Source organism: Thunnus albacares, chromosome 13 (genome assembly GCF_914725855.1).
Source record: "Thunnus albacares chromosome 13, fThuAlb1.1, whole genome shotgun sequence".
Classification (NCBI taxonomy): Eukaryota; Metazoa; Chordata; class Actinopteri; order Scombriformes; family Scombridae; genus Thunnus; species Thunnus albacares.
In genome coordinates this window covers 1,594,688-1,620,791 of record NC_058118.1, presented here as the reverse complement: position 1 = coordinate 1,620,791, position 26,104 = coordinate 1,594,688, and the positions used below count along the sequence as shown (strand labels likewise).

Sequence of the window (26,104 nt, the reverse complement as noted above, 5' to 3'; positions counted from 1 at the left end):
GCAAGCTAGCTGCAACACACGGCGCCACTTCCGTCTCTAGCTTTCAATATAATACGCTCACTGGCAATACTTTAATGTAACTTCTGTCGAACAGAAGTGCAGCCCTGAACACTTGTTTCTATTATAGGCAATTTAACACAATGAAGAAACAAATTGGTCAATTATTAACAGGTAAGGTTAATTATGGAAGTGGTTTAATCGCTAGTAAATCCAACATTTTTAAACAACCTAAAAAAATCCTATCCACAGGACATCCAGGTAGACGGCTCTTTATGTTTATAACTCTCTTTGTGCACATTTCATTTTCCTTAAGACTGTTTCTGTTTTCTGGACCAGTCATCACTAACACAATAAATCTTTTAAGATATAGGACAGTCAAAACAAATTTAAAAAAGTCAAACAAAAAAGTCAAATGTTCGGGAATGTAATTTTAATAGCCTAATTGTACAAATAAAACCCAAAGCGCAGTCAAATCCTCCAGGATGCTGACTTCCAATTTCCAATTATGAAAAAATCTTTCCTTTAATTAACATGGTTCAGCATATGACTTCTAACCAGGGAATAACACCGCCGCATCTACACTTCTGTTTTGAAGGCAATGAGGCCTGATTTCAGGCTCAGATGCTTTGAGCTTGACGCAGCTGTTTAACTTACCTTAGCAACGCAGAGGCTGCTCGCTGGTTAGCTGGTTCCAGGCTCGATTGATAGGTCACGACAACCAATCATATAGTGGGATTTCTTGTCGCATCAGGGCGGATCAACCAATAAAAATGCTTTAGACCTGTGCGAAGGTAAGTGTTGAAATATTGCTGCATTAAATGTATATTATTGTCATTATCATTATCATTATTATTATTGCTGAAACAAGTAACAACAAACCTGAAAACCATCTAATGAAGATTAAAATTTCAAATATAAATATAGTTTGCATACGTTTTATCCTGTTCTATTGAAGTTAGATTTTCAGATTTTACTAAGACTTCTCAGAAAAGTTGAACAGAGTTAGAGCCATATTTTCCTTTAAAATAGGGCAAGACAGTGATGAGTCTCAGGTCTCAACCCTGTACGGTTGTAACTGGTAGTAAATGGCAGAGTCGCAGCAATGTGTAGAAATATTTCTCTCAAGAGTTGTTGTCATTTATGACTCAACAGCGGTCTCTGGCGGTCAACAGACATAGTGCATCTTCTATCAGTGCAGCAGCTGCTGGAGAAGACCATAAATTAAGAAGTGAATATAACAGAACTTAGATAAATACATTTTAGAATAAATAATAAAACACAGCATAAAGAAATAAAAACACGCTGAGCCAGCCTTGTATACTGCATTCACTGTGCTTCCTGGCTCTTGCAGCCGTGGTCGGTTTCTCTCACTGACTGTTGTCTTTCCACAAGCCTGAAAGTTTGTGTTAAGAACTTACGAGCCACTACGGCCTCTTGATGAATAATGCTTATAATTTGCAGTTATTGCTGAAGAGAATCCCAAATGAACACGTCCAGGCAGGATGACTGTAGAAGACTTCACAGCAGAACTGTAGGCTTGTTTAAAATTTAAAATCTCATATCAAAGCCTGCTGTAGTAAAGTAATAATCTGACTCTGTGGCTTCTGTACACAACTCTGAATGTCTTGGAAAACTACCGGAAACCTGATAAGATGACTGCTGCTTCATGGGTGAATGTGGTAGATATAATAACAATTGATGATAGTTATTATCATATCTGCTGCCAATATGCCCCCATCTATAACTCAGCTATACTGTCTCTAGTAATACCTCTAAGTGTTGACTTTTCTAATATGAATCTGAACCTCTAATGACGCCATTATTTTTGCCAAAACAAACAAACAAACAAAAAACAAGCGGCATTAATATCCTGTTTATTGAGACAAAATTGCTTATTGCAGTAATTACATTATAGAACAACAGGACTATATACAAATCATCAGTGCTCAGATCAAACTTATTTTCAGATCAAAACAATTTGTATGTTTTATAACTTAGATTTGATCTTCTGTCCTAGTTTGTTTCATATTCATAAATAATTAACTTTTTTTGATGTAGTCTGGACTATACACACTAAAGTAGTTTGAGTGAGTAACTTACACAATGATTATCAATTATACATACACATTGCTCATTAAGGCATTGATATTGTAGTGTATAGTATGTTGATCCAATCAGCTTGTTCTCATAATGTTTATCAGTACATTTTATACACTCTCACTTTGACATGCTTTTTGCCATCACCAACATTCTCAGAGGTAAGACATCCTCCACCCATTCACCATCAGACTGCAACATCCTCTGCCATAAATTTGCTTCATCTGTCGTCGAATCCATCCAAGCCACTTCCACCCCATAACTCCTCCCTGCACAGAAAGCACAGAAGTCATTTTATTGATATGAAGGTAACATTAGAAACTCATATATTTAAATGTAAGGCAGAAATAAAGACTCCATTTGCATGTCATGTGGCATTAGATGCTGTCTGAGTTTGCATGTCTTATGCAGCTGTTATATATACTGTATAAAATCAAGGCATAAATGCAAACAACCCTCACTGTGATGAGAACGTTAATCTCCAGAGGACACAAGTGCATAAACAGTGGTGTTAATGTGAGAAGATGACACATTTGTTCTTTATCTGGACAGCATATCCACATCCAGATCTCATATTATACCACAGTTCCAGTGACTGAATGAATGTATGCCACTTATGCCATCACTGATTGTAATTAGTATATCCAAATTCCCACATTAATACCTGCTGTAAATTACTTCTCATATATCTACAGCATCCAGACTGCAGGTGTAAACATGTTGAAGTGACAGTGAAGTGGAATCTCACCTGTCCCTAGCCCAAGTCTAAGACCACCGATGTAACGGTTGTTCAGTCGGTCGTGATCCCACACTGTGATCTCTACACAGGCCTCTCTGAGGTCCTCCGGCCGGAAGCCATCGTACACCATGGTGTGGTTGAACATGGGGTTGGCCGTCCTCTTCACCACCCGGGTCTTTTGTCGGCTTTTCCGGCTCGTGTCAGGAAGTACGCCACTGCGGTGGAGGGAAGGAAATAAAGATCATTTATTAATTTAAAAATACAGGGAAAATTATTGTCAGATGAGTCGCTAATAAAAATAATCATTAGTTGCAGCCCTATAAGTAATCATATGAATAAATAATAACCATAAAAGTCTGAATTTATTTTAAAAAAAAAAAAACTCAGGTCATTATTATGAAATGCCATTTCATCCTGCTTTTTCTCACACTATTTTTTCATATAATTATTTATTTCATATTGTTTGATTTATTTATTTAAATGTGGCTGAAAGTTTACAGGACATCCTACCATTTCACAAATGGATCAATGATCACTCCTCTGACTGGTGAGAGATTCTTGCAGTCTTTCACCCAAATCTGCACCTCACCAGTCTCCATCCTAGATGTTGTCTTGCCTGTGGATGCAGTCAGACCACAATAAGTGATCATAATGATGAAACTGAAAGGAAAGAATTTATAAAAACGGAGTCATTAGCTTACTGTGAGACGTCTGTGGCAGGAATCTCAGGGCTACTCTCATCTGTCCTCTGCTGTCCATCAGACAGGAAGGAGAAGGTGTTGAAATCTGTGCTGACACCTAAAGGATCGAGCTGAGGTAAGGAACTGTCCAATCAAATCACTTCTAAAATACACACAGACTAAATACAGAAAAGAATCATTTACCCTGGGTTTTAATGCAAATTCATTTATCTGTGTGTTGCTGAAGTCCCATTCTGACAGATCCAGGTCCACCTCACCCAGGAAGCTGTTTCGTCCAAAAGTGTCGTTGTGCCACACAGAAATGTTCAAACTCTGAGTTTTCAACACCTCCATTATGATTTTAAACTATGAAAAGACAAATAGGCAACAAAAATGTTTGTAAAATATGTAATACAAGTGGTAAGAAATTAGTAAAAGACTAAATATGTCATTCTTACCCTGAGGATTTCATTGTAATTGGGGTTTAAAGACTTCTTTCTCACGGTGGTTTTTCTCTTTCCTAGCTTTGTTTTGTCAGGAAGAAGGTAACATTTCACATACCTGCAAAAAAAGCATAGCTATGTTCCTATTCCAGACTAGAACACAGAGTAAAATATTAGAAACTTCAAATAACAGATAGATATTTGTAGTCTAACCTCTGAAGTACAAATATCACTGGATAATGATGTGACAGTTGTTCCACCTTTGCCTTTTTGATAATAAAACAGTACGTTGCAAGCACTTACGGGTCAGAGCGGTTCTTCTTGGTGTCGGCTACAGCCAGATCCCTGCAGTGCACCACAAAGATGTGAAACTCTCCAAGCTTCTGGATGTAGTTCACAGCAAACTGGATGCTTCCCTGGACTTCAATGTCACCAAAGTCAACAGGGTAAATGCTGCTGATGCTGCCGCTGACCTGCTCATTCACAACACAACAGAAGAGAGAAAACACCATCCTCTTTGGTTTGAACTCACTGTTTATGAAAAGTGAACATGATGACATGTAGCAAAAAAAAAACCTTGACCATCTTTTTCTTGCTTTAGCAAACTTTACAGCACCCATCAATAACTACAATGACTATGTCACATTTTGCTCTACTACTTTTTACAACTATTTTCTATAATCGAAGGAGAGGAAAAATGTTTTGCCTACTGATGTTTGAAAAGTGAAAATGCTAAAAGAGCTAAGTTAAAAAATAAATCTTGTTAAAAATTTGAACAATAATCAATATAATCACTGATATACAAATATATAAAATAGATACATAAAGGTAGAGAAAATCCATAAAAATCAATTAAAGACTGAGATTAAATTTACCAAACTAAAAAGATAAAAAAACAATCTTGAAGTTAACATCTTTACTCTGATGGGGCTCACAAGCTGCAATGTGCCTGTGCATATTTATCAGAAACATGTATTATCTAATGAACTGCATGTGTACGTACAGACGACATGGAGGCCATCCCAGAGGAGAGACTTATGTTAGATGTGGAGCTGCCTGTGTTTCTTCTCCAGCCTGAGGTATTCTCAAAAGTGCTGTCACTGTCCGTCTGATAATATCAGAGAGAAACAGATAAAAGACAAACGGAAACATAAAAAATTAGTCACAGAAAGATTATAAAAAGTTCATAAGAACATTTAGCTCTTTTGTATGAAGTAAAAAGGATTAATGTATCAGTTCACCAACTGAACAGTTAATTATTACCTCATCCTGCTGAAGAACAGGAACCGACACGCTGCTTTTCATCTGCTTTGAGTTGAAGAGTGAAGAGGCTGAGGGTGGATGTGAAGAAAATGGAAGAAAGATATGACTTTAAATCTCCTCCAGTGACATATATTAACTTTTTCTGTATCTCAGAAGTGTACTCATTGCATGTTTATATCTGTACTCAGCCTGTGTATGTCCTGATATACTGTATGTGTATATAGAGAGGACCACATATTTACCATCATCCACACTTAGATTCATTTGTTCTCTGGAGGCATTGTTGTTTCTCTCTTCTCCTAAGAAGAAATAAAGCCAGGAGACTGTTTGTATACATACTACTCCCATAAAAAGTTATATACCATGTAAAGTATTAAAAAAAAATCCAGATTTTTGCAGAAATAATGTACTGCTAATACACCAGAGTTTTATCAGCTGTCTGAAGGTGCAGTATCTGAAGAAGAAAAGCTCTGTTACTTGTTTGTGAAATGAGGTTTTCCAGACTTTTGGATGAGGATGTGGTCCTTGAAGATAATCTTTTCAGAGCTGACATAGCAGGGCTAGAATTATCATCATAACCTGCCACAAACGAGACAAAATCAACTCTGGAAAATACTCTCAACACAGAGTTTCTGATTTACTAAGCATATGTAGTAGAAACTATATTGCTTCAGTAAGTAGAAACCAAGTATAATATTGCTTTTATATTTTTGGTCAGACACTTAACAGAAGCATCATGCCCAGTAAATCAGATTAGGATGTTGAAAAGATGGAAAAGAACATCAGAGTACACACTATAGGAACATGATTTTACAGAGTTTTTATTTTATTGTGAGTGGTGAATTAAGAGGAATACTGATGACAACTATGACCAGTTTGAAACAAACTACTGCATCAGCAGCTTGTCAATCACAAAAGGTGGAGTTATTTACTCTGGTTAAAAAGACAGCTAAAGATACACTTGAAGAGGAAAAAGAATGGCAAAGAGTTTGAAATTTGAAGGATTTGTCAGGGCGAGCATTTCCAAGTACAAATTCTCAATTAAATCAGACTCACTGTAATGTTAATGTGTTAATTTGACATGATTTGTAATGCAATGTTAATGTGATAATTTCACATGATTTGTTCAGAAACACATCACTGTGGATTCCATTTTTCAATCATCATCTTGAAGAAATGTAAGTAGAGAGAGAATTCAAAAGCTCACTGCCTGAACTTGCCCGAGACAAAGACCAGGCCCCAGTTGTTGTGTCTTGGCTGAAGTTTCCGTCTTTATTTTGCACAATCCAAGAACTGGTTCTAGACAAATTCCCCTCTGTGGGAATGTCGCTCTGGTTTCCCACATAGTCTTTGAGAGCGCTCTGTGGTCTGTGCACTCCATCACTCTCAGCAGTTGAAGGGTTTACATGAGACTCTTGAGCAGCTTTGTCTTGGTGAAAAGAAGGGACGTGGGCTTTCTCGTGAGGCCCAAGGTAGTGCTGAAAATCTTGAGGGATGAAAGATCTAGCAAGATGTGTAAAGGTTCCCAACTTCTTCTCTGAAGCTTTTCTGGATTGTGAAGCCATGGAGGAGCCTAAACTACTTTCTTGTGTTTTAAAGTTACCAAAATAAACTTCTTTGCATTCTCGATCTAAAGGTAGAGGATGAGAGGTGAGCTCTGTGTTAGGTTTAGTGTCTGTCTGCTTCGCTTCATGTGAGGGACTCTTCCTCTGTCTTGGTGCTGGAGTTGGCTTTCCTAGTTGTTCTTCAATTTCCTTGGTTTGGGGGTTAATGTCTATTGGAAAAGTTTTCAAGGGAGAGCTTTCCAGCCTGGATCTCTTGGGACTTGAGGATTCTCTTGGTAGGACCCTCGGGTGGCAGGTTTTAGACGGACTCCTCCTGACTTCATCCTCTTGCTCCTTGGATCTTGGAGTTTGGGATTTGCTAGGACTGAGGGGCCTTTCTTGAGACTCAGCCATGACTTGATGTGGGTGACATGTTGACTGTACATCCCCAGCACTAACAGAACTCCTCAGCTGTGATCTATCTGGACTCTGACTGACAAAGCCCTTGTCGGTCACTTTCAGTGATTTAGAGACATTGGACTTGGTTGTGTATGGAGAAGTTTGTGCGTCTTCCTCAGACTTCTCTCTGCTATCTAAGGACAGGTCAGACTGAGGGGGAGCCACTTTGTTATTGAGTATTGTACTACTTGAGGTTTCCTTGACTCTTGCAGCAATTATCCTGGGTCCTGTATACTCCTTCTCCCAAAAATTCTTAAGCTCACTGATGTTGGCTGGCCCTTCCTCTTGAGGACTGGACATTGACTGCCTGTGAAGGGGAACTGGTATGTCCCTCTCTTGCTTTTGACTGTTGCAAGCTAGAGAAGGTACAGGAGTGGTGACGTTTTCCTGTGGTTCAAGAATTGGTGACTCCGTTATTGAACCCGTTAAAGAATCATCTGTCTCCTCATAGATGAGGACAGGATTGGCCCTGTATGTACCGTCTTCTTTTGATAAATTTACTAACATGCTACATTCAGTCTGAACATCAGAGTTAGTCTGAACATTTTGAGGGCCATGTGAAGCTTCTATTCCTGTTTTGGTGATGTCTTCATGTCTCACCTGCTCTCTGGTAAATATTATTTTGGGACTGCTGTTTTCTCTCTCCCAGAAAGCTTTCAAATTGGATAGTCCTTCTGGAAACTTAACAACTTTATCCTCTTGTGTCTCCTGCTGAGTGTCTGAATCTACTGAAGTCATTATTTCTTTAAATGGAGTATTCTGCAGCGCTGTAAGTTGTAGTGTTCTGACCTCTGTCATCTCAGGAGGTTTATCTTCTTGTTTGACACTTGCAAGTTTGTGCATGGTCATATCTGCAGCATCTTTGGAGAGATTTTCTGGTTCTTTCTTCTTAAATATGTTCACCTGTTCCTTCTGTGGACTCTGTACTTGAGCAGTTTTCTCTTTCTCTCTTCTAAAAATTCCAAGCAGTCTTTGTTTAGGCTTTGGTGAAACAGCATGAGATGAACTCTTTGAGCTGCCATTAGTTGACGGCTTGGTCTCTGAAGTGGCCCCGGCAGAAATGTCAGTGCTTTGTTCAGGCAGCTTTTGTTGATGAATGCTGTGTCCAGTGGGCCAGTCTGTAACCTCAGCCTGAGAGTGACGGTCTTCTTCAGGCTGTGTATCCAGGTGAACAGTCTTACCTGACTCCTGCTCAGCTGAAACAAGGCTGGACACTGGAGGGCTCAGGAGCTCTGTAAGCTCAAGGTGCTCAGAGAGATCTGCAAAGACAGCAACCACCCGTTGGAACATTCATGGATATTACATCTGCTAAACACCACACAGTGTCATTAAGGTTACATGTACAGTATGTCTTGGTATATCAGTGTCAAATGAAGTGGGACATTCAGTATCATAATTACATTCTACATGCCATATGTTATTTCTGAGAGCATTTCAAAGGCCATTATGCAAAAGATTTGAAAATGTGCCACTTTGGTGGGCCCTACTAGTACAGTGGTATAAAACACACTGTGGCAGAAAGCAATACTAAACTAGTTTTCCAGTTGTATTGCAAATCTATATGCCTTCAGAATAAATTTACACATGCTGTACAAACATAGAAAATCTACACATAGTGGCTTCAAGAATTCCCCCTTGACCTAAATGTACAATTTAATAATGTCAGGGGTTGCATTATACTGTAATATGAGTATAACAATGTATAACATATGATACTGAAATAACCAATGAACTCCAATTGTGGATCAAATTCAATTAGTAGATTATTAAAGCAACACTTTGGCCTCTCTCATATCTCAGGGATCAGCAATGTCACACTTAGTTTCACAGTAATATACTGAGGCAAAAAAAAGTCCAACACATTACATGAGATATTAATGGAAAAATTGTAGATAAATGTTGACATAAATAATATAAATAATATTACTCATAATGCCAAAGCAAGGTGCAGTAAAGCCAAATAAAAATAGATGTTTCCTAGCTGTCCACCAAGCTCCATAAGCAGTCATATATAATTACACAAAATTTTACTGCATGCAAGAATATGCATAAGAAGGATGAATGTGAAAATATTTTTTTGCATATGCTTGTCTGATGTCTATGAAGTAATTGGTTGTTAGTTTGACTTGACATATTGATTAGCAGTTTAGTTCAAATACTGGTTTTAAATAAAACTCTTACCACCAAAGACCTGGTGTTGGCCAGGATCTTGCTTTTGGAGGTTTTTGCAACTGAGCTCACCTTCCTGTAAATCCGCTTGACTCTGTGTGAGTAAAGGCCTATGTGTGCCAGTAGTAGTAGTTCTGCCATCATTCTCAAGGTTACTGTTGCTTTCCGTCTCAGAAGAAACGATCAAGTCGACGTCCAGCAAACTATGCTCACCTAGCTCCTTCCCATCCTGCCACTCCACTCCACTCCGACTCACTGTGGAGCTGAACCTCACCTGCTTCCTGTCTATCCAGGTCTCAGTGGGAGAATCCAGACTAACTGGACTCTGCAGATCCAGGCGAGAGAGCAGGGAGTCTGTGGAGCTAGAGGTGGACAAGCGCTTGAGGATGCCCCGTGGAGCAGCAGATATAATCTGTCTGCCCGCTGACCTATCTACCTCAAGGAAACAGTCCTGAGAACTGGTACAGACTGCTTGGTTTTCAGGCATTGGCATGGAAACAGATGCATTCTGGGTGTCAGGGCTATCATTAGGGTCTGGTTTTAGGTTAGTTGCATGAGAAACGCAGCTGTCAGATGATGGTAAAGGCTCTGAAAGAAACGAAAACAGAATGAACACTATATTAACCAACAGCACTTCAGCTGTGTGTTTTTTGTTATTCTCTTGAGGATAAGTGTTTTTAAAAAATACTGACAATTTGATCACTGCTGTCCTTCAGCGACACCACCAGTTCACATCAAACATCAAACACAGAATCATCTTCAAAACCATCCAAGTCTCTCCTTATTCATGCACCACCTCATGCCTAAAGAGTTGAGTGTTTTGGGATATACTTTACCTATAAATCTCATTACTGTTTATTTGAAAATCAAGCTGTCAAATTATTGCTACACAATTTCCAGAAACAGTCTACTGTGCTGATTGGAATGTCTTGCATCAATGATCGAGGAACAAAATCTGCCCCAGTTATGCAAATACCAAACTTACATTAATTGATGTTTTTTGGCCATTAGGGGGCAGTGGTGGCAAGCTGACAACACAACACTGACTGATCAACTTGTAAGTTTACATGGGGAACTGTTAGCAAACAGCTGTCTGTAACATCCAGCAGATACATTAGCTTTCATTTAGAGTTGTGTTTGTGTCCACCTGGTGCACAATAGTCACTCTACCTAGTTCTGATTTGGTCTCTGCCAACTCCTGAGGGAAATATCTGGCTCTTTAGCTGCTAAATGCTATGTTCATATACTATGTTCACCAGCTAGTTGCTACATGTGTCTGTCAGCTTTTGGTGCTGGTAGTAGTGGTAGTAGTAATGGTGCTGACAGGTTTATCTGAGCTTTTTACTGAAAACAGCTGCCTGCTGCTGAAAACAACACTGATAAGAATACTGAGAGTCAATCAAGACAATTAAGTTGAAGAAAAAAACAAAACAAGGGGCTGAAAGACAATAAAATGCTCCATAAAGCTGAGGGGAACTGCAAAGGTGGTAATAATTGTTTGTGGGTTCGTCTCTACCAGTGATACCTTTCACATAACTTATATCATTTCATCCATTGTTAAACACACAATGTGCAATTTCTGCCACTAGGGGTCTCTCAATCAAAACAATAACAAAAGATGGAGTGGGATGTTGTGAAGCAGCGTAGGATCATGGGAGTTGTCCAGCTTGTTTCTCTGATAACTTAAGATCTAGACGTCCGACGACTAAAATCCTTCATCTGATTGAAAGATACAGTTAAAAACGACCAAGATCTAAAACGTTTATTACAAAAATGTGGCTTAAAAATGAATAAAAGTCAATTTATGACAGTTTCTGGCGGGCAACCACAACAGCAACATATGATCTCGTATGTGTATACTCTTTGGTATACTCTGTGGAAAACCACAACGCTGATGCATACATCTTGCGCACATATACTCTTTGGTAGAGGGAGTATGACACCATTGACAGGTGACCAAATGAAACAGACTGTTATAGATTAAAATTACTGATTTCTCTGTGTTTGAAAATTGTTGCAAACATTTGAGATAATGTAAGTACACAACTCAACAAAATATATAACATAGGTCTAGTTGTTTTCAATGCAGAATAGTTACATATTATAGCCTTAATATGAATCATGATCATAGCAGCTTTAAGTTTACCCAGTATTGCAAGATCTCATTGTGTACAGCAGGCACATAGATGCATGTGCATACATGAATACAGTGGTACACTTTTCAGTATAGATAGGTGTTAGCTAACCAGTTGATTTATTTTGCCTTGTCTTAACTGCCATAGTTTGTGTCTGCTTTTTCCTTGTTATGGTATAATATCACTCTCATAAACATTGTTTTCATAGTTCCTGTGAAATATTTCCAGCAGCCACAAGTCATGCAGTGCAGATTAAAGCCTTGGAATGTATTTCTGTGTAATCCCCTGGCTAGTCTGGCAGCCTCGTGTATTTGGACTTGCCTTCACTTTGACAACCCTTGGGAAAATCTCTGGACCCGGATCACTGGCTCATTTCACAGTAATTGTGAGAAAACACACTGACAAATATTGGAAGAAATACAAAGACTTCAGTGAGTCATCACTGTAATATATACTCCCTGGCTGTGGTTCTTGAGCTATTTGTATTTTTGTTTTTCCTGCCTTTTCAAAATAATGCAGCAAAAACAGGATGAAATTAATTCTGATGATCAAATTGTTAGAAATGATAAGCCAGTACATGCTTTTGACTGCCATGCAACACCTGCTCATGCCAACATGCTGTTTACAGGAAAGTTTGAAACAGGTGAAGCGCAGAGAACCCACACACCTGGATCACTAGAACCAGACTTACATTGGTTTCATGATTTGTCCATCGAACAGGCCACTCAATTCAAAACATAACACAGGATTTGTCATTAGAACACGATGGATGAAGTAATCCACTCATACCCATATGTATGAAATAGCACAAACTAATGTTTATATTATATCATATACTCACCCTCATTTGGTGTCTGGGTTTGATCCACTGCTCCGTCCAATAACTGATTGTCCTTTTCTTCAAAATTGTGAGGTGTAACAAGTTCACTGTTGAATGGATTTTTTCGCTGCTTCAATAAAAGAGGAAGATTGAAACATTTAATACCTGCAACACACTGAGGCATGGACATTTTTTCAATGTTTTGGTTTCTCTAGACAGGCTCCTACCTTTGTGGGCGACAGTAAAACTGGTTTAGGTGTCTCTTGAGGCGTTTCATAAGGGTTCTGGTTCTGATTCCTGGTAGAACAAACAGATATTTCACTACGATGTGTTGACAGTTTCTGAAGATAGGATGTGCAATCTCAAACTTTCTGAGTATTTCATGATTTCATTGATTAATTCAATCTTGATTTGGAAAATCTGCATGCTCATTTTAGGTGTATTACACTCCTTTCTATATAACGGACACGTTTTGGTCAATGGTCAGTGGAATTATAATCTCATTACCTACACAATTCCTGTGGTCTGGTTATTTTCACTGCAAATGCCTACGCAAGCTGCAGCAAAACCTTTCAGTAAACGTGTAACAGGCAAACAGACAAACATAAGATGAGGCAGGTCCTCACATAATCTAACATGGAGTTTGAAACTAAAGACAGTACAGAATGTATATAATATTTATAAATATGTGTGCTGCTCAGAAGCAGTGGAAAATATGAACATGTGAGACCTGACCTTATAAGAAGATTACTGAGAACTATGGGGGCCAATTACTAAGTATCTATTTACTGTGTGCACGGCTCCACTCGCCAGCGATCACACCCAAATACTCGACACTACTAGCTCAGCATGTGATGCCGCTCATAACAGACAACACAGATCATATGTTTTGTTTATGCTGTGTGGACATTTTGAGGTCTAGATGTGTACATGCTTTCACATTTCTATTTTGGGGGTTATTTAAAACTACAGCAAGCAGGAGAATTTAAAAAAATAATGCACAAAAATGAAGCCATCTCAATTGCTAATAATGCTGAAGTGCTACAATAAAAGGCATTGTTTGTAAAGCATATACTGTGTAAAATCTCCTTTCCTCTTAAAATTCCTCTGTTATTGCACTTTTCTTTTTAAAGCATAAGTCTGTTGATATTCTATATTTTTCTTATTATCAACACATTCCATGTGCAGAGCCAAACCAACAATGAACTGATCTAACAAGTATTGTGTGGCTATCAAAAGCCTGATATATCTTATTCCTGTGTGCCACAGAGCTGTCACTGTGTGACGTGTTCCTTCATTACACTGTCGTTTCTTTTCTCTCAGTCCCACACACACCTTCCTGCTGTCAGAAATACTGATGAGAGAACCAAATGTGGATTCATCCACCACTGAAAATAGTCGCCAACAGACACACTACTTCCTATTGTTCAAACGTACAGTGTCAAAAGTACAGTGACCATCTGTTCATCATCTCAGGAAATTACTGAGCTATTTATGAAGGAGACAGAAATTATACATTTGTGATTCACACAGCATTAAGAGATTGTGGCTTTGGGTCTGCACATGTGATTTGTTGACAATAACAACAATATAGAATATTATCAGCCTTATCCTTTAAAACAACATGATGAGTGAGACACTAAAACGATGAGCTGAAAGACACTAAAAGCTCCATCTGGCTGAGGGAAACTGCAGAGTTGGTGATAATTCTCTGTGGATTAATCACTACACATGGACAAAGTAAAGATGAGTGATGCTTAATAGTGAAAGACACAGTGAAACCTGACTTCAGCAGAATTAATACTATTGGGGGGGGACATTAAATTAAAACATCAAAACTCATAAACACTCCTAATATGTGTAAAGTGTTTTCTTGCAGAATTCATGGCTGAAAAATCTGCAGACTTGAATGACTTCCTGCTTTGGTTCTCTTTACTCACCTTTCATGGCCCAGCTGCATGTGAGGCTCCTGAAGGAGTCCACAGAGAACAGGTGGGACGAACACCTCCTTATTTTCACTGCTGACAAAACTGGGCTTCTCAGGCAGTATCTGGGAGAGCTCCACTGCAGTACACAACACACAACTACTTTTAAAGAAAGTCCACCATTCATTGTAACACATACTATCTCTACCCATTAAGACATAACTTAAGAATTACCTTACAGATTCATGTAAACACAACTCAGTAATTATACATCATCATCCTCCTGACTTGTAGACATATACAGCTAACATGGAGGTTACAGAGGTGCATAAACACTATGAGTTTGTGTGATCTAATTTTCTGTTTTAGTTTGTGTACCGACACCATGCAACCGCTCACTAAAGGCTCTTCCAAAGGAGAAGCTTTAGAACAATTTTCAACATGTTTTTGCCTGTTTGAGTGAATCACTCAATGTGAGGAAATAAGATTCTAAGCCTTATCTTCACATCACTTCATTTATCCTGCATGAGTAAATTAAGCTACTTACGTAGGGTGCTCACAGAGAGAACACATGTTACTGTACAGGTAGGCAAGGCAAGGCAAGTTTATTTACAAAGCACAAATCATACATATTGGTAATTCAAAGTGCTTTACAAATGAGCAGATAAAAGAAAAAAAGGTGAAGTGCATTAAAACTGTTAAAAGAACACATGAAAGATTAAAAAGGAAAGAGTGCATTCGATCTCTTCACCTCTATCCAGTGATCTGAGAAGTCTAGCAGGTATGTACTGCTAAAACATATCTGAAAGATATTTTGGTCCTGCTCCATTAAGTGATTTATAAACAAACAGCAATGCTTTAAAGTCAATTCTGTGACTTACCAGAAGCAATAGTAAGGACTTAAGTATCAGAGTAATGTTGTTGGTTCTTTTGGTTTTTGTAAGAACTCTCGCAGCTGCATTTTGTACAAGCTTTTTGAATTTATAGGAAGGCCTGTGAAAAGACCATTGCAGTGGTCAACCCTGCTGGACATAAAAGCATGAATGAGTTTTTCTAAATCATGTGTTGACATAAGGCCTCTAAGTTTGGCTATGCTTTTGAGGTGGTAAAAGCTGATTTAGTTATTGCTTTCACATGCTTTTTAAAACTGAGATTGTAATCAATTAAAGGTCCAGTGTGTAGAATTTAGTGGCATCAAGCAGTGAGGTTGCAGATTGGATCAAGGTGAATATCCCTCCCCCTCCCCCTCCCCTTCCAAACGTGTAGGAGAACCTACGGTGGCCACAAAACTTGTGAAAAACGTGAAAGGTCCTCTCTAGAGCCAGTGTTTGGTTTGTCCATTCTGTATTACTGAAGAAACACGGCGGTGCGACATGAAAAGTGGAAGTGGAACTCGCTTTAAGTTCTTTTGTGTCAAGATGAGTGGCAATGAGCTTCTCCTTATTTTTCCCAAATAAGATTCTTTGAGACATCCAGCTGTTAAGCAAAGAGACCAAAGTCATTAGGTGAGAGGGCTAAGTAAATTTGGGTGTCATCAGCGTAGCTATGATAAGAAATCTTATTGTCTTTAATGATTTGTCCAAGCAGGCGCATATAAAGGTTGAATAATAAAAGGCCCTATGATCAACCCCTGGGGGACACCACTGGTCAAAGATGTTGGTGTTGAGGCATAGTTTCCAATGGAAACAAAAAAGTTCCTATTTTGTAAGTATGATCTAGCCACTTGATAACCGTAACTGAAAATCCAACCCAATGTTCCAGTCTGTGTATTATTATGTTATGATCAACAGCTTCAAAGGCTGCACTAAGGCCCAATAACACTGGGGCTGATGTTTTGTGTGTATCGGTATTAAGGCGTATGTCATTTAAAACCTTAATGAGAACTGTGTCAGTGCTGTGATTAGCACAGAAGCCTGACTGAAAGTCATTGACGGTGCACAATTGCCCCAAAGGATTACATTGCAGCCTGTTTCATGGCTGCAGGCTGAAGCGCTCTCGCTCAATACTGGACCAATTTCAAAAATTGTTGTCCTCATTAGTCACTTGGACAGAAAAAGATGGGAAAATAGGGTCCAGATTGAAAGATAACAAAGTTTCCCATTGAATTAAAAATGTCAGTGTTCTCTGAAAAATGGGTGCTTACTTGCTTCTATCACTGTAATATTTCATCATGCAACAAATACGGCAAAAAGATGTTATTTTGTCATTTCAGTTCCACAGTGCATATGATTTTTTTTTTTATTACAAAGTACGTTTGACTGCCAAACCTTTGCAGAGCCTAGGTTCATTCATGTGTAATGATTTAAGAAGTCTTTGTAACGCCATTTTTTCTTTGCTCCGACCTTTTGTTTAAAATGCCCTGTGTTGATCTTGAGGATTATCACAGCCTCATGAACCCCAATGACTTGAGAAAAAAAAGAGATTTCAAGGATTCCACTCAGTTTGACACGTTTTGTTGCGTTAAAAAGAAGAGGGTCTTTTGGGGTCACATGAGACAAGAACTATGATGTGATTTTTTTTTTTTTTAAAAAAAGCTGTTTAAAAAGCTAGCCATAGTGGGATGAGTTCCACCTGTGAGTAAAGGAAAATCACATGGAGGATCCTGGGTTTTAAAGAGCCAGTGATATGAAAAGTCATGACAGCTGACCCACAGCATCACTGTACAATAGAGCTATCTCTACTAGGATACTAAAGAGCCCACTCACTTGAAAGTTTCCCAATAGTAATCCAAAGCATATGACTGACCAATGTAAACACTGGTTTCTGTAACATTTACTGAAGTGAGCACAATATAGGAACACAGAGACAAGACTACATCTAAAGCTGCGGTATCCAATTTGTCAGCCTATAATGTTCATTACACACCAGAAAAGCAGGATGGATGGAAAATGGAGACACAACTTTGGTGTTCTTACTGTTCCTCCTTATGATTAGTGGGCTAAAAATGTAAAGTTAAAAGCCCATGTTATTAACTAATTAAAATTAAAATTAAAAGGGAGAAAAAATAATTTTGGGAAACACAGTTCTCTCAAAGACAGCTTCCTTTTAAAGACATTATGTTCATTTGAAAAGTGGTTTCCATGCTCATGAAAGAGAGAAATAATGCAAGACACAGTGGACTCACATATAGTCAGCGGTTTATATGTGTGCTTCATGGAGGCCCTGATGATGTCGGAGCCATGGATGCGATCCTGATGGCGAAGCTGCTTGGTCTCGTAGAACCATTCTCCAGTCAGGTACCTCAGCTGGCCCCTATCACTCACTGTCCTCTGTAGGTTCCTGCATGCACACATCAGAGGAAGATGTATAGACACTACTTCACTATTCAGAACATTAATTTCTAAATTCTCTGTTTTAACATGGCAGCAGGAACTCACTGGACACGCTGCTCCTCAGACTTCTTCAGCTCAGCATCTCTTCTTAGCACAGCCCGGATGGTCTCCTGCTCCTCCTCGGTTAGGAAACTCAGGTCAATCATGGTGACTACTGCTGCTTCCTGCCTCTTTGAATATGTGTCTAGTGGTAGAACATCACTAGTTCATATGGTTCTTCTTGAAGCTCCCAAAGGTCTTGTTTTGTTCTGTCAGTGGTTTACACAAGCTGGGTGATCTGTGCTTTATCCACACCAAATGATCATGTTGAGACTGTGATTAAGGTGCTCTTTCTCTCATTTACTCCCCTGGAGCTTTGCTGGTTTTAGATATATTTTCCTTCAGCTGACGATGTTTTCTGCAGCCATGTTTGACCCTTTGTAGACAACTTTGAACCTGAAAGAAAATAGCACAAATTGAGGGTGAATTCTGTTAAAAGTTATTTTTTTAAGCAAAAATGCCCTAAAGTTCACTGGTTCCATCTTCTCCAATGTGAATATTTGTTGGCCTTCTATGATAGTAAATGTAATAACTTTCTTTTTGACTGTTGGCTGGACAAAAAAAGGTATTTGAACATGTCACCTGGGGACAATGTTAAGGTCATTTTTCACTTTGGGCTGACATATTATAGACCAAACAATTAATTAGGAAAATAATTGGTAATGAAAAATATTTAATTGCAGCACTTGATGGTTGCTGTAAACCTGGAAAAAACATAACCTACAACTATATGCCTTTCATTATCAGACATTAGAAGATGATAATGCAAGGTTGACAGCATTCACAGATGTAGCAATTCTCCAAGGTAACATATTATCTTAATGTTGTATTGTCACAGTGCTAACTCGTGCCCTCTGCAGAGTAGGTTGCACATTGGCCACAACACACCAGGATCTCCAGTTCTATAATTCTACTCCATCAAACTGGCAAAAAAAGAGTTTGTTGTTCTAGTTGTGTGGTTAAGCCATGACCATTGCATTGTGCGACCTAAGCCTCTGAGGCTAAGTTATGTTAACATAGTGAATAGTAGAGTACAGTTTAATGATTTCTGGTTGTTACCAAATGTTGCAAGTGCTCCACCTCCATGTTACCTCTAGGTTAAAGGTCCAGACTGTCTAACAGGAAGTGGGTGAGTGCAATAGATTTATAATCCAGAATTATTTATGTAGTAATTGCATTATATTGCATTATTGATAATGTAACTTGGGTTGACATGAGGAACTTCCTGTTTAAAAGCCACTTGTAAAAGAAGTTTTGAATTTAGTTTTTCAGAACCTCACCAAGCCTGAACCATTTTGTTTTCTCTGGTAAAGAGAGCAAATAATCCATACACAACAGGTTGAGATTATTCCTGGCTGCATATGCACTTCCTCCACCACTTTGTCAATCCTTACATACATCTTGATAGTCATTGGTACAGTTGTTGTGCTCACATTCAGGGGGGAATTTATTTTCATTCACATTCCTTAAAAATCACATTGCCCTATTCACATTCAAAGTAAAAACCTGAATGTGAAGGTGCATCTCATTAGAGTTCAGAGTAACAGTTTATGGCTCGATATTCAAGCCACCACAGCAGCTTGATAGAACATGAACACTCCTTTGCCTTGACATGTTATGCTGACGCATTGCTGACTATTCTCACAAAAAAACACTCCTCCCCCTGACTACATCTGCTAGTCATTCTTCTGTCTGCCACACTACCACAACCAGTGTGGGAAAAAGATGGCATGGTTATGATACATGTCTACATGATAAACCTTAGAGAAGGCAGTAATGCTGTGGACACAGATCAACAGCTGCAGTTTGAAAGTATAGACTACAGTCAGTCCTTCAGTGGAACAAGAAAAATGAAAGAATGCATGATGCACAAATGGACATGCAATAGACATTACAACTTCAGGTTTTTATCTCTGCCGAGCTGCCGCTTTCCCTTTAAGAGAAGTCAAAATCTTTCTGAGGAATGTCTGCATGTTCCAACAATAGTCCATGTCCGTCTACATCAAAGAGTACTGTGGAAATTTGACTCGCAATTTTTTATGTTCAGTTTCAAAAAGTGCTTCATTGAGAGCACACATGAGACACAGGAAATGCCATCCAGATTGCCATGGAGACAATCAGTAGACTGGTACTTATGCTTGTCCTGTTGTTGGCTCCCATTGCTAATTCATTATACAAGTCAGCAAAGATATAATCACCTCTTATACTATAATACAAGGCTGCATTAAAACTAGAGCTGTAAGAATCAGAGTAATATTGTTTGTGTTATGTCTGCCAGGTTTGTGGAAACAATAAAGTACTCACTTTCTTTACAAAGAAGAATGTTGCATGTCCTGTTTTCTATAAAGTCTACCTGAAGGATATAGAACGTATTTCCTTGTTATGGTAGCTGTGACTTGACTCATTTCCTCATCACTGTCAGACTTTGAACATCTTTTTAAAATAGAATAGAAAGACTTAAAGCTCTGAGAGTTTAAAGATTCAAAGCTGGAGTGATAACACAGATCCTTCACACTGACTGAATACTAAGTGGAAATTAAGTATTAAAAAGCAAACAGTAACAGTGACCTAAAGATTAGAGAAGTGACCACAAGATTACTTGTTTGAAACACTCTACCAAACCTTAACCACTTCTAAACAAACCAGTTAATCTCCAGCAGCTTCAGCAGAGCTGCTCTGTGGTCTCTGAAGAGGACTGTGAAATTGTTATTTTACTGTGCATTTGTTAAGTATGAATATGCATGATTTTAATGTAAAGAATTGTTGAAAATAACAGTAAATAACAGTGTCTGGTTCGTATTTTTCCACTGAAGACTTTTAGAAGTAATGTCTCTTAAAGGGTTTTTTCTACAGTAGAAAAATGATTTTGTTGTATTATATACTCAACACCTGACTATCTACATATTTAGATACTAGTAGAGCCAAAACATCAAACAGCATGTTTCTATCCAAGCAGTCCAGTGCAGCCCAGCGAGGCTGGCTGGGGATCAGAGTTAAACAGGATTAAAATGGATAACATGGATTTGGATTTGATAATTAGTTGTTAAGTAATTATTTGAATTCTTACGCAGAAAATAGAAAACTGGGGGTTACAGAGTATGTTCCAACTGTTGGAGTAGATGGATCAGAGACTACACAACTTCCTGTTTAAAATCCACATCAATTTTCCCATAGAAGGTTTTAATGTGACTTTGGTAACTGAATGTATAGCTTGTGACCTACCTGGAATCTGCTATAGTATCTGTATAATATGAAAATAACATGAACTTATAGTTTTGTAGTAAACTGAAACATTTGGCTGCTCTGATCACAATCACTGCACATTTGGATCAGAGAGTAATGGTGTCTCCTTTTGCTGTAACTTTTACTGAGTGTCACTTTCAAACAACTACAATGACATCGAAGATCATTACAACAACACACAGAGGAAAGTGGTGTATATCATTCACAGAAAAGTCAGTATTGTAGTGTAAAGTCAAAAAGCAGTCAGCTCACCTCTCACTGTTGCTCCTTCTGGAATGAAAACTGATTTACAACTGGATCCTGAGCTGCTGCAGGTGGGAGGAGCTGCAGACACACAGGCAGCAGGAGGCAGCAGCACAGCTCAGACCTGGGAGGTCTGCTTCCAGCCTGCTTACTGTCTTTTTTTCTACCGTCTTTATTGGAAAGGAACACACCTGTCTATATAACCAGCCTGCTCTACTGAATATTACGGCAGTCTGGAAAAAAAATCCCACAGCATAACATAACTGTAGCAGTCCATGACCTCTCTGCTTTATTGAGACTTGTTGAATACACTGTTACACTGTGCTGTCATTTGACCTTCTCTGTCTTACAGGCCTTGTGTTTTATTTTGATGCGTTTTAGGCAGTTTTCTGCTTGAATACAGTTCCTGAAACTCTACAAGAAACTGCGCTGAAAATGAAAAACGTTATTCCATTATCCTCATCATCAGATATTACATTAGATGGACAATCAAGACTAAAATAAATAAAGTCCCTAGCATCAGTCTAGTAAAATGGCCAGTAGATACCTCATGATAAAATATTGTTTCATTAAAACAAACTGTAACCAGAGAAAACACTGAAAGGCATGAAAATGGTCAGCTATTGAATCACTGAATCAAACACCTGAACACAACCACTGCAGGCCTCTTTCACCACATTTCCACCATGTCAGGCAACTACTAACAACTACTAAAATAAAATTAGGGATGCACGATATTATCAGCATGTCATCGGTATCGGCCGATAAAAGCTTTAAAATGAAATATCGGCATCGGCAAATTCTGCCGATTATGAGAGGCCGATATGTCGCCTTCTCCCCCGCCGACTTCTTCTTTTTGGTTTAGAATGACTGGCAACAAGCGTATTAGGCGCATTACCGCCACCTTCTGCATCGGTATCGGCATTGGTAATCGGCCACGATGAGTTGGAAATATTGGCATATCGGATATTGGCAAAAAATCCAATATCGTGCATCCCTAATATATATATATATATATATATATATATATATATATATATATATATATATATATATATATATGTGTGTGTGTGTGTGTGTGTGTATATATGTATGTTGCTAATATTTTGCTCCCCTCATGTATGTTGATGGACTGGATTTTTTTCCCTATGTAATGTAATATTCTCAATAAATTATCTTCATTCAATTCTTCATATCCATCAGTAAATGTGAATATTGAAAAACATGACTCTTATTTTTACCAGTTTATTACTGCTTTTTATTTATTTATCTCCATTGCACGTGTAATAATTGTAATTATGTGAGTTCAGTTTTGGCAAGTTTATACTGCAGGTACAAAGTAGGACCAAACTAATTTTGTTATAGACCATCACTGGACCCACAGCATCACTTGTATTAAACTTAAGGGCCCACTGGGAAACTGTAGAGCACAGTGTGCACTCCACTCTGTGCCCACATTGGCTCTAGAACATTGCCCACTGGGGACAATGTCCAATGTGTGTCCAGAGCACACCCACAGTATGCCCACTGTGGACCTACACTATTGTTACCATGCCCCCCAAGAAGTGGACATGCAGGGTTGCTGGGTTAAACATAAATACAATGTGTATAATGAAATTATGACTCCCAATTTCCCATGGATAATTTCACCATGACTTTCTGACTATAGCTTTTATACAGTCTATGGACTATACACATATGTATGTACATAATAAGACTAAATCCAGTTTTATCACACTCAAATTCTCAAAGATCAAAGGCTGAATGACCAAATGACAATACAGTTTTAAATAACTGAACAGAAGTCCACATAGGGTGAGTCTATAAGATAATAATGGTGAGGTTATTGAAAAAAGACCTGGTCAGTTGTGGTTAAAAGGAATTGATGAGGAAAACTAGACAACAGTGCCATCACATGACAGTGTAAGAAAAGTGCAATACTTACTAAAAACCATAAATTAAGACTCAAGACCAAGGAGGAATACATAAGTGAAATAAACTAATATAATTGAATTCAAAGAAAACATAACAAATACAGTAATAAATACATTTAAAAAGGTGAAAAATGAGTGTGACTGTAAAGGTGTGATATATAGTGGCAATATATAATGTTCCATTTACTTCAGATACATGACAAAAAACGTTCTTTTTATCAGTAAACTTATATTTTGTGAATAAGACATTTTGATAAAATAAGAATTAAATATAGAAGCAAAAAGTCCTAAATGTTTTGTATTATCTTCAAAGGAAAGGAAAATGTTTCTTGTATCAAAAAAGCAAATCCTGCCAATCAGAGAGTCAGTAAGATGAGAACGGCAAGATGAATCTTCTTTATACAGCTGGCTGGGAAAGGTTGTTCAGTGAAGAATTCATTTTAAGAAGTCACTGTATTAGAAGTGTAGTAGAGGCTCAATGGGGTCCACTGAAGCACAGTTACTTCTGACAGGTAGTTTGTCCTCTGCTGGGTTCTGTATCGAGGGACTCAGAATGCAGGTATCTCAAGAGTCAAAACTCAGATCAGCCAAAAGAATATGCTTCTAACAATTTCCTCTGAAAAATGGGCTAAGAAGCAGCACTTCCTTCAGCTGCACCTTTATACCACAAGGTGGCAGTAGAACTCCATTCTGCAAACTGGCCAAATCCAGCCAGCACAGATTTCTGAAACTCAGTTATTCATTGTGGTTCATATATATTGTAATTTCAAGAATTTCACATAAACATAAGCAATCCATCAACCTATATCCAAAAATACTCTCTATATATACTGAATACATACATACGTTCATACAGATAGAGACAAAGAATCATATGTTAGACAACGACCTCATGTTAACATATCTCAAGATGTTTTACTGACACTGCAGCAGGCACATTAACACATATGTTAAAGACACATCTGTTTGTGCTGTGTTAACATTTTTTAAGAAAGACAAATAATTTCTCAACATCATTTTGCAATCAACTCTGTGTCAAGTTCCTTGTTTTCCAACAAGTGTGGTGTTGACAGACTTGGGCACAGGAAGTGAACTCAGTCACAGCTTCCTTTTTTAACAAAGTGGTTAGCGCCATCCCACCATGACTGTATCCAGTGTCTAACTACCTCCTGATGAAAGCCAGAACAGTTGGTCGGGCCTCAGGCTGCATCATGATGACGTACATTCTTCCCTCAGGTGGTGACTGTGTTAGGGTTTTATAAATGACACCAAAGCAAACTCTCCAACACCTTCATCTTCAGGAATCATTTTCCATGTAGTGTCCATGTTTCACAGTGACAGAGAGCATCTGGAGTGGGCTGAACCAGACTGAAAATATATCTCTGTACCTCAGGACCTTTGAGCACTGCTTAACACAAGTCAGGGTCGACCATAAGGGAAGGAAGAACTGCACAGCATATTAATCCACCTCCTGTTCAGCAGAATAAAGAGATTTCCTTCACAATTTAAAAACTGTAAATGTCTTGCTTTCATTTTTTCATGATAAACATAGAACATTTAGCATGTTCAGATTGTTGAATGCCTCTACACCTGGTCTGGATTTACAGTGCAAATATCTTATGTTGAAGTCTGAGACTATTCCTGCTAATGACTGAAATGCTGTTTTTTCCCATCCAACTCATTTATGGAAGGGAAGGAATCGTCAAACAAGGTTAACTGTCCAGAGACCACAGTGAAAGGGAAGGCCTCACTTCAACAGTAAGGCTTTTATTAACTCGCCAATTAATTCTATCATGAAAGTCAGTGTCTCACACAAACACACACTTGCATCTTCTAAACTGAGGGGAAGTGGCAGCACAACAAAGAATCTTCCTATTGCTGTTGGAGCAGCTTTGCCAAGCAGGATGTAGCTTTTATATCAAGGGCCCTCTGTGTGTGTTAGTGTGTGTGTTGCACGTGGATGAGCTGCTGCACCTGCAGGTTCAGCACCAGAAGACTCCATAATGATGATGGTGAGACTCCAGCCTCCCCAGGGGCTAAGAACCCTGGATAACCCAGGGAGACTCAGTTTTCAAAAAATCATCAGCAGTGTGTCCTGAATGTTGTCAGTAAACTGAAACTCCTCCAACTTTACACATACAGGTCCGTGTACTCATCATGGGTAGTAGTGCTCTACAGCTACTCCTTAAATAACTGTTGCATAATGTCTTCTGTGGCACTAAAAGAGCTTTGTCAAGTCTGTGAAAAAACAAATGGATGATGTCATAGTGATGTCATCAGCATGATCTCAGCTTGGGCTTGCAGAGTAGAAACTTAAAAGAGAAAGTCTGTTGCAAACTAGGGGTGTCAAGTTCGAAAGACATTTACCAGGCAGTTAGAGTGTGGTGTGATTAGTTGCATTATGGGAAAGCATTTCTGGAACTTGGCCCATAGTGGGGACTGAAAGTCAGGATATCTCAGCCTCTGCTACTTTAATTTTGACTGTTGTTTTTTCTGTGCCTCTTATAAGTCCTCCAACTTTATGGAATTGCAACACTAAATCACTGGAATAACCCTTTTAAAAAACAACACATAGTAAAGATCACATTATATTACAGATAACAGTATGTATGGTAATGTAGTGCAAAGTAAACACAGAAGTTAAATTATTCTGTCTCCAAATAAAGATCTGATGCTCTTGACATGTATCAGTTGTTTCACTATAGCAGAGACTAGGTTTGGTTTTACTCTAAAGTGGCAGTCTACATTCCTACTTATATATAGACACAGATATATATATATAGATCCAATCATCACCATGACCTCCAGAGTGATTCATATTAGTTTCCATCAACCACCTGCTGGCTTTGCTCCACCACCAGTTTCTTAGGATCCTGTCCTATCTCCTGAGATCACAGGCCTGCACTTACAGAGTGACTTAACGCCCCCCTGAAAATCAAGTCTTGGCTGATCTCCAGTGGTGTAACTTCTCACCTTGCTGAAGTAATGTACACGTGTAGTCCAAGACCCCATGACATCACTATTGGCTGTAGTTACAGG

At 38.6% G+C, this 26,104-nt stretch overlaps 1 protein-coding gene across 7 annotated transcripts; it reads right to left on the bottom strand.

Annotated features, from left to right (window-relative positions):
* Window positions 1-1,856: 1,856 nt before the first annotated feature.
* On the bottom strand, window positions 1,857-21,914 carry sytl2a (synaptotagmin-like 2a). Of its 7 annotated transcripts, none has more exons than XM_044371485.1 (19): window positions 21,141-21,914; window positions 17,652-18,041; window positions 17,399-17,553; window positions 14,290-14,413; window positions 12,577-12,646; window positions 12,371-12,479; window positions 9,407-9,982; window positions 6,430-8,484; window positions 5,700-5,801; window positions 5,465-5,521; window positions 5,223-5,290; window positions 4,963-5,067; window positions 4,263-4,432; window positions 3,975-4,077; window positions 3,721-3,882; window positions 3,538-3,634; window positions 3,347-3,452; window positions 2,846-3,051; window positions 1,857-2,366 (listed from the first exon to the last, which is right to left on the bottom strand). In XM_044371485.1, exons 2-19 carry the CDS (start codon window positions 17,750-17,752, stop codon window positions 2,218-2,220), a joined length of 4,515 nt encoding a protein of 1,504 aa, XP_044227420.1. In that variant the 5' UTR covers window positions 17,753-18,041; window positions 21,141-21,914; the 3' UTR covers window positions 1,857-2,217. The 7 variants fall into 7 exon arrangements, with proteins under 7 accessions (XP_044227420.1, XP_044227425.1, XP_044227422.1 ...); XM_044371490.1 differs by having other exon boundaries at window positions 8,407-8,484; XM_044371487.1 differs by having other exon boundaries at window positions 9,467-9,982.
* Between the last annotated feature and the right edge of the window lie 4,190 nt (window positions 21,915-26,104).